The sequence below is a fragment of the Palaemon carinicauda genome, chromosome 8, assembly GCF_036898095.1.
Source record: "Palaemon carinicauda isolate YSFRI2023 chromosome 8, ASM3689809v2, whole genome shotgun sequence".
NCBI classification, from domain to species: domain Eukaryota; kingdom Metazoa; phylum Arthropoda; class Malacostraca; order Decapoda; family Palaemonidae; genus Palaemon; species Palaemon carinicauda.
In genome coordinates this window covers 172,767,845-172,782,844 of record NC_090732.1, presented here as the reverse complement: position 1 = coordinate 172,782,844, position 15,000 = coordinate 172,767,845, and the positions used below count along the sequence as shown (strand labels likewise).

Below are 15,000 nucleotides of genomic sequence, written 5' to 3'. Positions count from 1 at the left end.
TTGTTTTTCAAATATATCAAATATATTTCTTTCGTTTTGAATGTTTAAATGTTTTTAATCAATTAATTTTTCGATAATTTATATCATGGAATTAATATTTTTAAACATGATAGTTTTAATTAAATTATATTCATATTAAAATTCTTTTTGGATTATTTTTTTCAAATATATCAAATATATTTCTTTCGTTTTGAATGTTTAAATGATTTTAATCAGTTACTTTATGCAATTTTCGATAAATTAATTCATTAATTTCAAATTTCAAATTTTTATCATGTTTTTGTTTTTCAAATATACCAAATATATTTCTTTCGTTCTGAATATTTAAATGATTTTAATTAGCTACGTTATACAATTTTTGATAAATTAATTCATTAATTTCAAATTTCAAATTTTTAGCATGTTTTTGTTTTTCAAATATATCAAATATATTTCTTTCGTTCTGAATATCTAAATGTCTTTAATCAGTTACTTTATGCAATTTTTGATAGATTAACTCATTAATTTCAAATTTTTATCATGTTTTTGTTTTTCAAATATATCAAATATATTTCTTTCGTTCTGAATATTTAAATGATTTTAATTAGCTACGTTATACAATTTTTGATAAATTAATTCATTAATTTCAAATTTCAAATTTTTATCATGTTTTTGTTTTTCAAATATATCAAATATATTTCTTTCGTTCTGAATATTTAAATGTCTTTAATCAGTTACTTTATGCAATTTTTGATAAATTAATTCATTAATTTCAAATTTCAAATTGATTAATTAATTAATTGTCTTTCAGGACGAGTTGGATTTGACAGCGACGCAGAAGAGCGGCATTCTCAACTTCCCTCCAGAAAAACAACTTCAACTCCTTTATGATTATCATACGCTTCAGAGTACTAATAAGGTATTTATCTATTTTTCTGTCTCTATTTAACCCTATATATATATATATATATATATATATATATATATATATATATATATATATATATATATATGTATATATATATATATATATATATATATATATATATATATATATATATATATATATATATTGTATATATACACACACATAATGCTTATATAGACATACATGTATGTAGGTATGTATATATAAATTATATCTAGGTATATATATATATATATATATATATATATATATATATATATATATATACAGTATATATATGCACACATAAGTATTTATATATTTCATTTCTGATTGTATTGTACTGTATATTCATAGTAACAAAACAAGGAAAAATTTTTAAGTTTCTCCTCCAAATATTCATTTTGGCTATATATTATTCAGTTATAATTCGCTATATAAGCAAAACAGGATTTTATAACAAGTCTGTAATTATGGCCAAGAATTGTTGGATCAAATCTTCAATTTTTAAAAGTGTATACTCCTTCAATTAGATGGCAATCTATTGGACTGGAGTTCGAGATCCGCTCAACCTCGATAGTTCCTTTGGTCGCTGCAACCCCACCATCTTTGTGAGCTAATGATTTGGTGTTCTGGGGAGCCTATAAGTCTACCTGTTGAATCATCAGCAGCCATTGCCTGGTCCTCCCTGGACCTACCTGGATGAAAAGGAGTCTTGGAGGCTATTTATATGTATATATGGTCAGTCTCTAGGACATTGTCCCATCCTTAGCTTCTGCCATTCATGAGCTACCTTTAAAGGAAAAATTCTCAAGAAATTACCTCAAGAGAGGCAACTACACCCACCCTAAGCTCATTTCGAGGAGAAATAATTGCCAGAACTCATTTCCCCCAGAGAAATGATTGACAGAATTCATTTCTCCAGAGAAATTATTAACAGAGCTCATTTCCCTAGAGAAATGATTGACAGAGCTTATTTCCCTAGAGAAATGATTGACAGAACTCATTTCCCCAGAGAAATGATTGACAGAGCTCATTTCCTCCAGAGAAATGATTGACAGAACTCATTTCCCCCAGAGGAATGATTGACAGAGCTCATTTCCCCCTGAGGAATGATTGGCAGAGTTCATTTCCCCCAAAGAAATGATTGACAGAGTTCATTTCCCCAGAGAAATGATTGACAGAGCTCATTTCCCCGGAGAAATGATTGACAGAACTCATTTCCCCCTGAGGAATGATTGGCAGATTTCATTTCCACAGAGAAATTATTAACAGAGCTCATTTCCCTAGAGAAATGATTGACAGAACTCATTTCCCCCAGAGGAATGATTGACAGAATTAATTTCCCCTGAGAAATTATTAACAGAGCTCATTTCCCCAGAGATATGATTGACAGAGCTTATTTCTCCCAGAGAAATGATTGACAGAGTTCATTTCCCTAGAGAAATTCTTAACAGAGCTCATCAGAAATGATTGACAGAGCTCATATCCCTTGAGAAATGATTGACAGCAGCCGTCAGAATAACCAACAGGCCCTTCATCGTACATTTCACTTCTTAACCTACATGAAATGCTCTAGTTTTCTCTCATTTCCCACGTTTTAATGACTTTGCATGACTAGCAGGGAAGATTTCACTGCTGAGATTCAGTGATCGTAAGAGTCTGTAAGTCTGTTTTGGAATCTTTATTCATTCTTCGCTAGGAGAATTCAGGGTGAATCTTTATTTATTCTTCCACTTGGAGAATTCATGGGGAATCTTTATTTATTTTTCCGCTTGGGGGATTCTAAGGAATCTTTATTTATTTTTCGGCTGGGAGAATTCAGGGAAATCTTTATTTAATCTTCGCTTGGAGAATTCAAGGGAATCCTTATTTAATCTTCCGTTTGGAGAATTCAGGGGAATCTTTATTTATTCTTCCGCTTGGAGAATTCAGGGGAATCTTTATTTATTCTTCCGCTGGGAGAATTCAAGGGAATCTTTATTACTCCACGGGGAGAATTCAAGGGAATCTTTATTTATTCTTCAGCTTGGAGGATTCAGAGGAATCTATTTATTCTTCCTCTTGGAGAATTCAGGGGAATCTTTATTTATTCTTCCGTTGGGAGAATTCAGGGGAATCTTTATTTATTCTTCCGCTTGGAGAATTCAGGGGAATCTTCATTTATTCTTCCGTTGGGAGAATTCAGGGGAATCTTTATTTATTCTTCCACTTGGAGGATTCAGAGGAATCTTTATTTATTCTTCCGTTTTGGAGAATTCAGGGGAATCTCTATTTATTCTTTCACTGGGAGAATTCAAGGGAATCTTTATTACTCCACTGGGAGAATTCAAGGGGAATCTTTATTTAATCTTTGGCTGGGAGAATTCAGGGGGAATTGTTATTTAATCTTTGGCTGGGAGAATTCAGGGGAATCTTTATTTATTCTTTCACTGGGAAAATTCAAGGAATCTTTATTACTCCACTGGGAGAATTCAAGGGAATCATTATATGATCTTCCGCTTGGAGAATTCAGGGGAATCTTAATTTATTCTTCCGCTGGGAGGATTCAGGGGAACCTTTATTTATTCTTTCACTTGAAGGATGCAGAGGAATCTTTATTTATTCGTCCGCTGTTTCAGGGAAATTTTTATTTATTCTTCGCTTGGAGAATTCAGGGGAATCGTTATTTATTCTTCCGCTGGGAGAATTCAAAGGAATCTTCATTTATTCTGCTGCTTGAAAAATTCAGGGGAATCTCTTTATTTTTTCACTGGGAGAATTCAAGGGAATCTTTATTACTCCACTGGGAGAATTCAAGGGAATCTTTATTTATTCTTCCGCTTGGAGGATTCAGAGGAATCCATTTATTTTTCCCCTCGGAGAATTCAGGGGAATCTTTATTCTTCGCTTGGAGAATTCAGGGGAATCTCTATTTATTCTTACACTGGGAGAATTCAAGGGAATCTTTATTATTCCACTGGGAGAATTCAGGGGAATCTTTATTTATTCTTCCGCTTAGAGGATTCAGAGGAATCTATTTATTTTTCCCCTGGGAGAATTCAGGGGAATCTTTATTTATTCTTCCGCTTGGAGAATTTAGGGGAATCTTTATTTATTCTTCCGCTTAGAGGATTCAGAGGAATCTATTTATTTTTCCCCTGGGAGAATTCAGGGGAATCTTTATTTATTCTTCCGCTTAGAGGATTCAGAGGAATCTATTTATTTTTCCCCTGGGAGAATTCAGGGGAATCTTTATTTATTCTTCCGCTTGGAGAATTCAGGGGAATCTTTATTTATTCTTCCGCTTAGAGGATTCAGAGGAATCTATTTATTTTTCCCCTGGGAGAATTCAGGGGAATCTTTATTTATTCCTCGCTTGGAGAATTCAGGGGAATCTCTATTTATTCTTTCAATGGGAGAATTCAAGGGAATCTTTATTACTCCACTGGGAGAATTCAAGGGAATCTTTATTTATTCTTCCTCTGGGGGAATTTATTGTCTATTCCGTTATTCAAGACTGAGGAATTCCTAGCTCTTGCCCTCCTTGGATGGGGCGAATCCAGATGTCGCCATTCATCGTCTACTTCACGCTTCATAGTCCTCAGCCATCTAGGCCTGGGTCTTCCAACTCTTCTAGTGCCTTGTGGAGCCCAGTTGAAAATTTGTTAATCTGTCTTGGGGAGTATGAAGAGCATGCCAAAACCCCACTATTATTATAATAATAATTATTATTATTTTTATTATCATTATTACTAGCCAAGCTACAACCCTAGTTGGAAAAGCAAGATGCTAAAAGCCTAAGGGCTCCAATAGGGAAAATCAGCTAATTATTATTACAATCTAGGCTATAACACTAGCTGGAAAAGCAAGATGCTATAAGCCCAAGGGCTCCAAGAGGGAAAAATAGCCTTGTGAGGAAAGAAGAACCGTAAGAGAGGAAGAAAAAATTAAAATGAAATTTTTCAAGAGCAGTATCAACATCAAATTAGAGCCTTCGCATATGAAATATAAAAACTTTAAAAAAAAAAAGAAAAAAATTATATTTAATTCAATTCAAGGACTTAGTTTGGAGACTTCTATATTGTATATAGAAGAAATAGATATCATTTCATCAATAAAACATGTGATTAATTGTCATGATAGTTATGCAATTAACTAGAAATTGATTATACATATACAGACTAGTGGATTGCCTGCCATGTGAACTATAGTCAATTTCTTTTAGCGAGGCATATTTGCACCGACTCGCAGCGGTGCCCCTTTAGCTCGGAAAGTTTCCTGATCGCTGATTGGTTGGACAAGATCATTCTAACCAATCAGCGATCAGGAAATTTTTCCGAGCTAAAAGGGCACCGTTGCGAGTCGGTGCAAATCTGCCTTGCTAAAAGAAGTGGACTATAGTTTTTGCTTTACATATTCTAAATATTCTAATATTTACTCTAACGGTAATTTACGAAACAAAATCTTCAAATAATGATATTCATTATTTTTCATTAATAAAAAGTAAAAATTCTAATTTAGACAAAAAAAAAAAAAAAATATCCAACATCGCTGTTATTATTATTATTACTTGCTAAGCTATAACCCTAGTTGGAAAAGCATGATGCTATAAGCCCAGGGGCTCCAATAGGGAAAATAGCCCAGTGAGGAAAGGAAACAAGGAAAAGTAAAATACTTCAAGAACAGTAACAACATTAAGATAAATATTTCCTATATAAACTATAAAAACTTTAACAAAACAAAAAGCAGAGAAATAGAATAGTGTGCCCGATGAATGAACTATTTGCTTGGAATTAAGATAATAATGCTTAATATCCATTGTTTTAAAGTAAACTATAAATAAATAATGTAAAATACTGAGTGGTAGAGCTAGTTATAAAAAAAAAATAATTCATGAAAAGGCTGGCTTAAGCAGGTTCTGTTAACAGAAAGGGGTAGAGTATCCATTGTTTTAAAGTAAACTACATGTGAAGTAAAGTAAAATACTGATGGGTAGAGCTAGATATGAAAAGTAAAAAAAAAATTCATGAAAAGGCAGGCTTAAGCAGGTTCTGTTAACAGCAAGGGGTAGAGCGAGCTATGTAAAAAGAATACTAATGAAGTAAAGTAAAATACTAATGGGTAGAACTAGATATAAAAAGAAAAAAAATAATTCATGAAAAGGCAAGCTTAAGCAGGTTCTGTTAACAGCAAAGGTTAGAGCGAGATATGTGAAAAAATTACCTTTAAATTGTAGAGCGTGTGTGAGACACGTTCTGTACAAAGTAAGGTCCACTTAAAAAAACTGATTTTAATCAGAAATTCTCCGTAAAAAAACAAAAACAAAAATACTGTTCTCAGCCGTATTTCAGTAAAATACTTGCGGCCGTAATTTCACCAAAATCAAACCATTGTTCTCTATTCTTGGGTAGTGCCATAGCCTCTGTACCATGGCCTTCCACTGTCTTGGGTTAGAGTTCTCTTGCTTGAGGGTACACTCGTGCACACTATTTAATTTTTCTTCCTCCTGTTTTATTAAGTTTTTATAGTTTATTTAGGAAATATTTATTGTAATGTTATTATTTAGAATATTCTATTTTTCCTTGTTTCCTTTCCTCACTGAGCTATTTTCCCTGTTGGAACCCCTGGGCTTATAGCATCTTGCTTTTCCAACTAGGGTTGTAGCTTAGCAAAGAATAATAATAATAATAATAATAATAATAATAATAATAATAATAATAATAATGATAATAATAATAATAAAAATAATATCTTTAACGGGTTGTTGACCATAATATCACTCCTTTACGTCAATAAATCCGTTTTTAAAACGGTAAAAATCCTGGAATAAATGTTGCCAGGCATTTAGCGTTTTTATAATGCAAAGTTTTAAGTGTAAACTGCAAATTTTACCATAATATCACTCCTTTACTTCAATAAATCCGTTTTTAAAACGGTAATAATCCTGGAATAAATGTTGCCAGGCATTTAGTGTTTTTATAATGCAAATTTTTAACAGTGTAAACTACGCAAAATTTTACCATAATAACACTCCTTTACTTCAATAAATCCGTTTTTAAAACGGTAAAAATCCTGGAATAAATGTTGCCAGGCATTTAGCGTTTTTAATGCAAATGTTCAAGTGTAAGCTATGCAAAATTTGACTATAATATCACTCCTTTACTTCAATAAATCCGTTTTTAAAACGGTTAAAATCCTGGAATAAATGTTGCCAGGCATTTAGCGTTTTTATAATGCAAAGTTTTAAGTGTAAACTATGCAAAATATGACCATAACATCACTCCTTTACGTCAATAAACCCATTTTTAAAACGGCAAAACTCCTGGAATAAATGTTGCCAGGCATTTAGCGTTTTTATAATGCAAAGTTTTAAGTGTAAACTATGCAAAATATGACCATAACATCACTCCTTTACGTCAATAAACCCATTTTTAAAACGGCAAAACTCCTGGAATAAATGTTGCCAGGCATTTAGCGTTTTTATAATGCAAAGTTTTAAGTGTAAACTATGCAAAATATGACCATAACATCACTCCTTTACGTCAATAAACCCATTTTTAAAACGGCAAAACTCCTGGAATAAATGTTGCCAGGCATTTAGCGTTTTTATAATGCAAAGTTTTAAGTGTAAACTATGCAAAATATGACCATAACATCACTCCTTTACGTCAATGAACCCATTTTAAAAATGGTAAAAATCCTGGAATAAATGTTGCCAGGCATTTAGCGTTTTTATAATACAAAGTTTGTGTAAACTACGCAAAATTTGACCATAATATCACTCCTTTACTTCAATAAATCCGTTTTTAAAACGGTAAAAATCCTGGAATAAATGTTGCCAGGCATTTAGCGTTTTTATAATGCAAATTTTTAAGTGTAAAGTATGCAAAATATGACCATAACATCACTCCTTTACGTCAATAAACCCATTTTTAAAACGGCAAAACTCCTGGAATAAATGTTGCCAGGCATTTAGCGTTTTTATAATGCAAATTTTTAACAGCGTAAACTATGCAAAATTTGACATTCTAATGTCTCAGGATGACCGGAAGTTATTTTCGATACAAATGATTTCAACAGATGACTGTAATCTGAATTTCCCACTTCCGATAAAAGCAACTCACTTCTCTCTCTCACTTCCTCAAACTTCCGTAAAGAGAAGCGATCCCATTGCGCAAAGAAAGCGATCACATTGCGCAAAGAAAGCGATCACATTGCGTATCCATTGCGTATCTATTGCGATTAACTTAAGCAAATTGATTTGCAACTTCGAGAAGAAGGTTAGAGTTCTCACAAGTGTGACAGCCTGGAATTGGAAACGTGGGAAATTCCGACGAATTGTGAGAACGGAGGAAATTTGACAGTGTCATGAGACAGAATCTTCTTAATGAGGTGGATCTTTGGCATATTAAGGTGTGATAATGTTTGTTTTCGTCATTTTTCCTTATGCGTATCTTTCGAAACAGGAAACAGCTTTTTTTGCGTAAAGCAATGGCGTATTTGTCACAGAATTACTACTACTACTACTACTACTACTACTACTACTACTAACTGAGCTACAACCCTAACTGAAAAAGCAGGATGATATAAGCCCAAGTGCTACAACAGGGAAAATAGCCCAGTGAGGAAAAGAACTAAGCAAACAGATAGAATAGTAGGCTACTACTACTACTACTACTACTAACTGAGCTACAACCCTAACTGAAAAAGCAGGATGCTTTAAACCCAAGGGCTACAACAGGGAAAATAGCCCAGTGAGGAAAAGAAATAAGCAAACAAATAGTGTGCTGCTGCTGCTACTACTACTACTACTACTACTACTACTACTACTACTACTACTACTACTACTACTAGCTGAGTTACAACCCTAACTGAAAAAGCAGGATGCTATAAGCCCAAGGGCTACAACAGGGAAAATAGCCCAGTGAGGAAAAGAAATAAGCAAACAAATAGTGTGCTGCTGCTGCTACTACTACTACTACTACTACTACTACTACTACTACTACTACTACTACTACTACTACTACTACTAGCTGAGTTACAACCCTAACTGAAAAAGCAGGATGCTATAAGCCCAAGGGCTACAACAGGGAAAATAGCCCAGTGAGGAAAAAAATAAGCAAACAGATAGAATAGTAGGCTACTACTACTACTAGCTGAGCTACAACCCTAACTGAAAAAGCAGGATGCTATAAGCCCAAGGGCTCCTACAAGAAAAAATAGCCCAGTGAGGAAGAAAATAAGCCAAAAGATGAAAGTGCCCGAGTGTAGGCCTTCCCTTAAGCAAAATAATTTTATTATTATTATTATTATTATTATTATTATTATTATTAGCTAAGTTATAACCCCAATTGGAAAAGCAGGATGCTATAAGCCCAAGGGCTACAACAGGGAAAATAGCCCAGTGAGGAAAAGAAATAAGCAAACAGATAGAATAGTGTGCTACTACTATTACTACTAGTTGAGCTACAACCTTAACAGAAAAAGCAGGATGCTATAAGCCCAAGGGCTCCTACACGAAAAAATAGCCCAGTGAGGAAAAAAATAAGCCAAAAGATAAAAGTGCCCGAGTGTAAGCCTTCCCTTAAGCAGAATGATTTTATTATTATTATTATTATTATTATTATTATTATTATTATTATTATCATCAGCTAAGTTATAACCCCAATTGGAAAAGCAGGATGCTATAAGCCCAAGGCCTTCAACAGGGAAAATAGCCCAGTGAGGAAAAGAAGTAAGCAAACAGATAGAATAGTGTGCCCGAGTGTAGCCCTTCCCTTAAGCAAAAGAACTCTATCATTATTATTATTATTATTATTATTATTATTATTATTATTATTATTACTAGCTAAACTTCAACCTTAACTGGAAAAGTAGGATGCTATAAGCCCAAGGGCTCCAATAGGGAAAATAGCCCAAAGAGGAAAGGAAAGAAGCAAAGAGGATAGTCTGCCTGAGTGTACCCTCATGTATTAAAGTCTCGTTTCATAAATTATATGATAGTTTTATTTTCTTAATTTCTTTGATTTTTTTCATTATTTTTTTATATTTTATCCATAACTTCTCCCTTGGGTTTGTAGCCCTATGTTTTTCCAATTAGGGTTGCAGCTGTGTTTCTAATAATGATTTTGATGAGTTATATTGATAATTGATTACGGTTTTATATGAAAAGTTCATTTCAGTTTCTTGGGCAAATGTATGCATTTAAAGAAACCATAGTTAGTGATTTGATACAATTCTGTAATCATGGATTATTATAATTTACATTACAATTTAAGTTAATGAACTATATATCTGGAAGAAGGAATAAAAACATTAAGTTGTTTGATGAGGAAATGAATAAACTGGATAAAGAAAATGAATAATATTGTATCAGTTTACTAGCTTCAGTAGTAGAATATGAATAGTATCTTTGTATCAGCCCACCCAAGAAACCAGAATAACAAACTCTACCATTCATTTGCAGAAAATCGAGGGACTGGAAAATAAATCATTTTGGAAAATAAAACATTTAAGTAAAGAAAATGGATAATATTGTATCAATTTACTAGCGTAGTAGTAGATTTTGAATAGTGCCTTTGTATCGGGCCACCCAAGAAAACAGATTAACAGACTACTTTTCCTTTGCATAAACTCGAGCTACCAGAAATTAAAAAAAAATTAAATAAAGAAGGACAATATTGTTCCAGTTTACTAGCTTCAGTAGTAGAATTAGAGAAGTACCTTTGTATCGGCCCTTCCACAAAAACAGATTAACAGAATCTACCTTTCATTTGCAGAAAATTGAGCGACCCGAAGCCTACGTAGCCAAATTAGAAGAATACTCCGAATTGACGGTTCCCTCTGACCAATACCAACAACACTCATGGCTCAAGTACACCGAGGGACTGAAGACGGCCCTGGCCACCCAGAGCAACACCTTCGTCAACGAGTTCATGGAAGCCGGAGGCCTGAAGGCGCTCCTGCTGTTCCTGACGCGGATGGATGATACCACTTTTCAGTCGAGTATACACACTCAGGTCATAGCGTGTGTGAAGGCGCTCATGAATAATTCGGTGAGTTTGGAAAGGGGTGTTTTTTAAGGTTAGATTTTTTCAAGTATGTCTGGATTATTAAAGGCTCTCATGAATAATTCGGTGAGTTTGGAAAGGGGGTGTTTTTTCAGGTGAAGCTGTGGTCTAGATTTTTTTCGAGTATGTGTGGACTATTGTTAAGCCTGTAATTTTACTAGTGCTTCATTTTCTTGTTTTTGTTTATGATGGTTAAATTGATCTTTTTATCATGGAATGGTCAAGTTGAATTGATTTTGAAAAGAGGTTATGACCAGTGTTATCTGTTGTTAAATAGATTTTATATCACTATGTGTGATGTTCTTAAACTTCATTTCATCTTTCAAGGCAAAGTTTGACATATGAAGTAGAATTGAAAGACAAATAAGAAATTTAGTTTAATTTAATACATGAAATTAACATTAACTTCTCATTTTATTGATCTTAGTCCTGCGAAACATTTGTGAATTTTTCATTTTGCTAATTTTTAGTCAACTTGGCTTAGCTATCAAATGAAAAGTATATAGATATTTTAATACAAAATGCTAAAGTAAGTTAGTATAAGGATTATACAACGTGAGATAAAGTGTTACATATTTCATAATACAGTAAATTCTTATAGCAACAACCAGGATTTATTGATGCTGTTATGAAAACAGATATCTGCAGTAACACCACGAGTTGTATAACGATGCCAACTTTAAGATTAGATTTTAGAAGTACCATCTAAAAAAAACATTAATAGCCACCTATATTATATATTCTCCTTTTACAATCCATGATAAAACATTAATAGTAGCTTCAGAATAAGTTATAGATGTACCATCCATAAAAAAATATTAATAGCATCTTTATAATAAATTATATATGAAGCATCCATAAGGAATATGGATGGCCATCTATAGATTAATTTCTACATATACTATCTATAGAAATAACATTGTAAACATCTTTAGACTAAATTATATATGTACCATCCATGAAAAATGCATTGATTATATCTTTAGAATAAATTATACATGAACCATCCATGAAAATACATTGATAACATCTTTAGAATAACTTATACATATACCATCCATGAAAATATATTAATAACATCTTTAAAAGGAATTATACATGTACCATCCATAAGAAAATACATTAATAGCATATTTAGAATAAATTATACATGAAACATCCATAGAAAATGCATTAATAGGATATTTAGAATAAATTAAACATGTACCATCCATGGAAAAACATTAATAGTATCTGTAGAATAACTTTTACTTGTACCATCCATGAAAAGAATTTGTTAATAACATCTTTAGAATAAATTTTACATGTACCATCCATAAAAAAATACATTATTAACATATTTAGAATAAATTATATATGTACCATCCATGAAAATACAGTGATAACCATCTTCAGAATAACTTCTTTGTGTACCATCCATGAAAAAAACATTGATAGCATATTTAGAATAAATTATACAGGTACCATCCATTAAAAAACATTGATAGCCATCTTTATTATGAATTCTACATTTACCATTCATGATAAAAACATTACTAGCATCTTTAGAATAAATTCTACATTTACCAACCATAGAAAAAACATTGATAGACATCTTCATTATAAATTCTACATATACCATTCATGATAAAAACATTACTAGCATCTTTAGAATAAATCCTATTGGTATCATCCATAAAAGAAAAACGAATTAATTCCCTCTTTTCCCACCAAAAGAATGGGCGCAAACACATCCTGGCTCACCCAACATGCATGAACGTCATCTCCCAAAGCCTGAGTTCGGAAAACCTGAAGACGAAGACGATGGTTCTGGAAATTCTTGGAGGTGTGTGCTTGCTTCCAGGAGGCCACAAGAAAGTGCTGGAGTCCATGCTTCACTTCCAGAAGTACGCGTGCGAGAGGACCAGATTCCAGGTGAGTTCATATGATGGGATTTTTTGTATCGGGTAAAATTATAGTATTTTTTTGTACAACCGTAAGCCCAAATTATATTAAAATTTTGTGGAACAAAGCCCAAAGTATATTAAAATTTGTGAAACAAAGGCCAAAGTATATTAAAACTTGTGAAACAAAGGCCGAAGTATATTATAAATTTTAAAACAAAGCCCAAGCTATATTAAAATTTTGTGAAACAAAGACCAAAGTATATTTAAATTTTCTGAAACAAAGCCCAAAGTATATAAAAATGTTGTGAAATAAACTAAAAAGTATATTAGAATTTCTGAAACAAAGTCTAAAATATGTTAAAATTTGTGAAACAAAGACCAAATTATATTAAAATTCGGTTTTGTGTACTATTTTCTGTAGCACAGATGACAAAAAGCTTACCAGTAATTATTAATGAGATACCTGAATCATATTTCAATAGACTGGATACCTAAATATTACTTCAGTGAATTAAACTAGCCTCAGTATCATTATAATCATAGACAAACCATTATCAAAGTAATGCATTTCATTTTCACTAGTGCAATTATATCGTCAAATGAGACGACACTATAAGAACGAGAAAGTGCGTCCCATTTCTAGGGACTTTACATACTGCCCCAAAGCTCATATTAAGGAACCATCATTTTGCATACCTACATAAGGGCCAATGATTAGAAAAACTGGCCCCGTGCTGGGCGACTGAAAATCTAAACGTATAGTTTAATACCTGTGATCTGTCTTTTACTGTATTATTAGAAAAACTTTTTATTACAATTCCAGCATTCTAAAAGATTGTATTCCTATATACCAAAAACCATTGTAAGCCCCTTTTAAATATTTCTCCACTGCCTTTCAGACTCTCATAGTAGACCTGGACAGATCCTGGGGCAACTACGTCGACGAACTTGCCCTGAAGATCGCCCTCATGTCCTTCATCAACGCCATCATCCGCTGGGGCCCCGGGGAGGATTCCCTGGAGTTCCGTCTGCACTTGCGGTACGAGTTCCTTATGCTGGGCGTCCAACCTGTGATAGAGAAGCTTCGAGGTCTGCAAAACGACATCCTCGATAAGTGAGTGTTCATGACCCGTGTTTATTTATTTTAGTTTATTTTTTTTATGTATTGTATTTAGGGTTGCGGTGGCCTATTGGAAACGTCTCTGCCTAGCGATCGTTGGACTGGGGTTCGAGTCGCACTCAAACTTGATAGTTTTTTGTATCTGATCATTACCTGTGTTTATTTATTTTTACTTAATTTATTTGTTCATGTATTGTATCTAGGGTTGTCGTGGCCTATTGGAAGCGTTTCTGCCTTGCGATCGCCGGACTGGGGTTCGAGCCGCACTCAAACTTGATAGTTTCTTGTGTCTGATCATGACCCGTGTTTATTTATTTGTTCGCGTCTTGTATCTAGGGTTGCAGTGGCCTATTGGAAACGTCTTTGCCTTGGGATCGCTGGACTGGTGTTCGAGTCGCACTCAAACTTGATAGCTTCTTGTGTCTGATCATGACCCGTGTTTATTTATTTTAGTTTATTTATTTGTTCGTGTCTTGTATCTAGGGTTGTCGTGGCCTATGGAAACTTCTCTGCCTTGCGATTGCCGGACTGGGGTTCGAGTCCCACTGAAACTCAATAGTTTCTTGTAGTGTCTGCAACCTTACCATCCTTGTGACCTAATGGGGTTTTGGGGGTGCCTATAGGTCCACCTGCTAAGTCATTAGCAGCCATTGCTTACCTCTCCCTGGTCCTAGCTTAGGTGGAGAGGGGAATTGGGTGCTGATCAGTCTCTAGGGCATTTTCCTGCTAGCCATTCATGAGTGGGCTTTAAACCTTTAAACGTTTTTCAGATCAGTATTATATTTTTTTTAGGTCAAGACATCAGTGATAATTTTGTTTTACCATATTTTAGATTGTTGTTGTTTTTGTTGTTGTTGTTGTTGTTGTTGTGTTGTTGTTGACTTTATTTTCGAATAGTTAGATGTGGCTATTTTTCTAATTTTTATTATGGAAGTTACCTCTTGGGTTAGAGTTCTCTTGCTTGAGGGTACATTCGGGCACACTATTCTATCTCGTTTCTCGTTCTTTTGTTTTGCTAAAGTTTTCATAGTTTATATAGGAAATATTTATTTGAAT

General features: G+C 33.5%; 1 protein-coding gene across 3 annotated transcripts in view; it reads left to right on the top strand.

Annotated features, from left to right (window-relative positions):
- DAAM (disheveled-associated activator of morphogenesis-like protein) overlaps positions 1-15,000 on the top strand; it is a 113,936-nt gene that overhangs the window by 5,356 nt on the left and 93,580 nt on the right. For all 3 annotated transcript variants that reach the window (XR_011045402.1, XR_011045403.1, XM_068379340.1), the window contains exons 3-6: positions 791-898; positions 10,648-10,923; positions 12,655-12,852; positions 13,724-13,938. Coding sequence is in view for 1 of the 3 variants with exons in the window: in XM_068379340.1 (XP_068235441.1) it covers positions 791-898; positions 10,648-10,923; positions 12,655-12,852; positions 13,724-13,938 (797 nt within the window). In the remaining 2 variants the exon portion in view is untranslated. The remainder of the gene's footprint in view (positions 1-790; positions 899-10,647; positions 10,924-12,654; positions 12,853-13,723; positions 13,939-15,000) is intronic.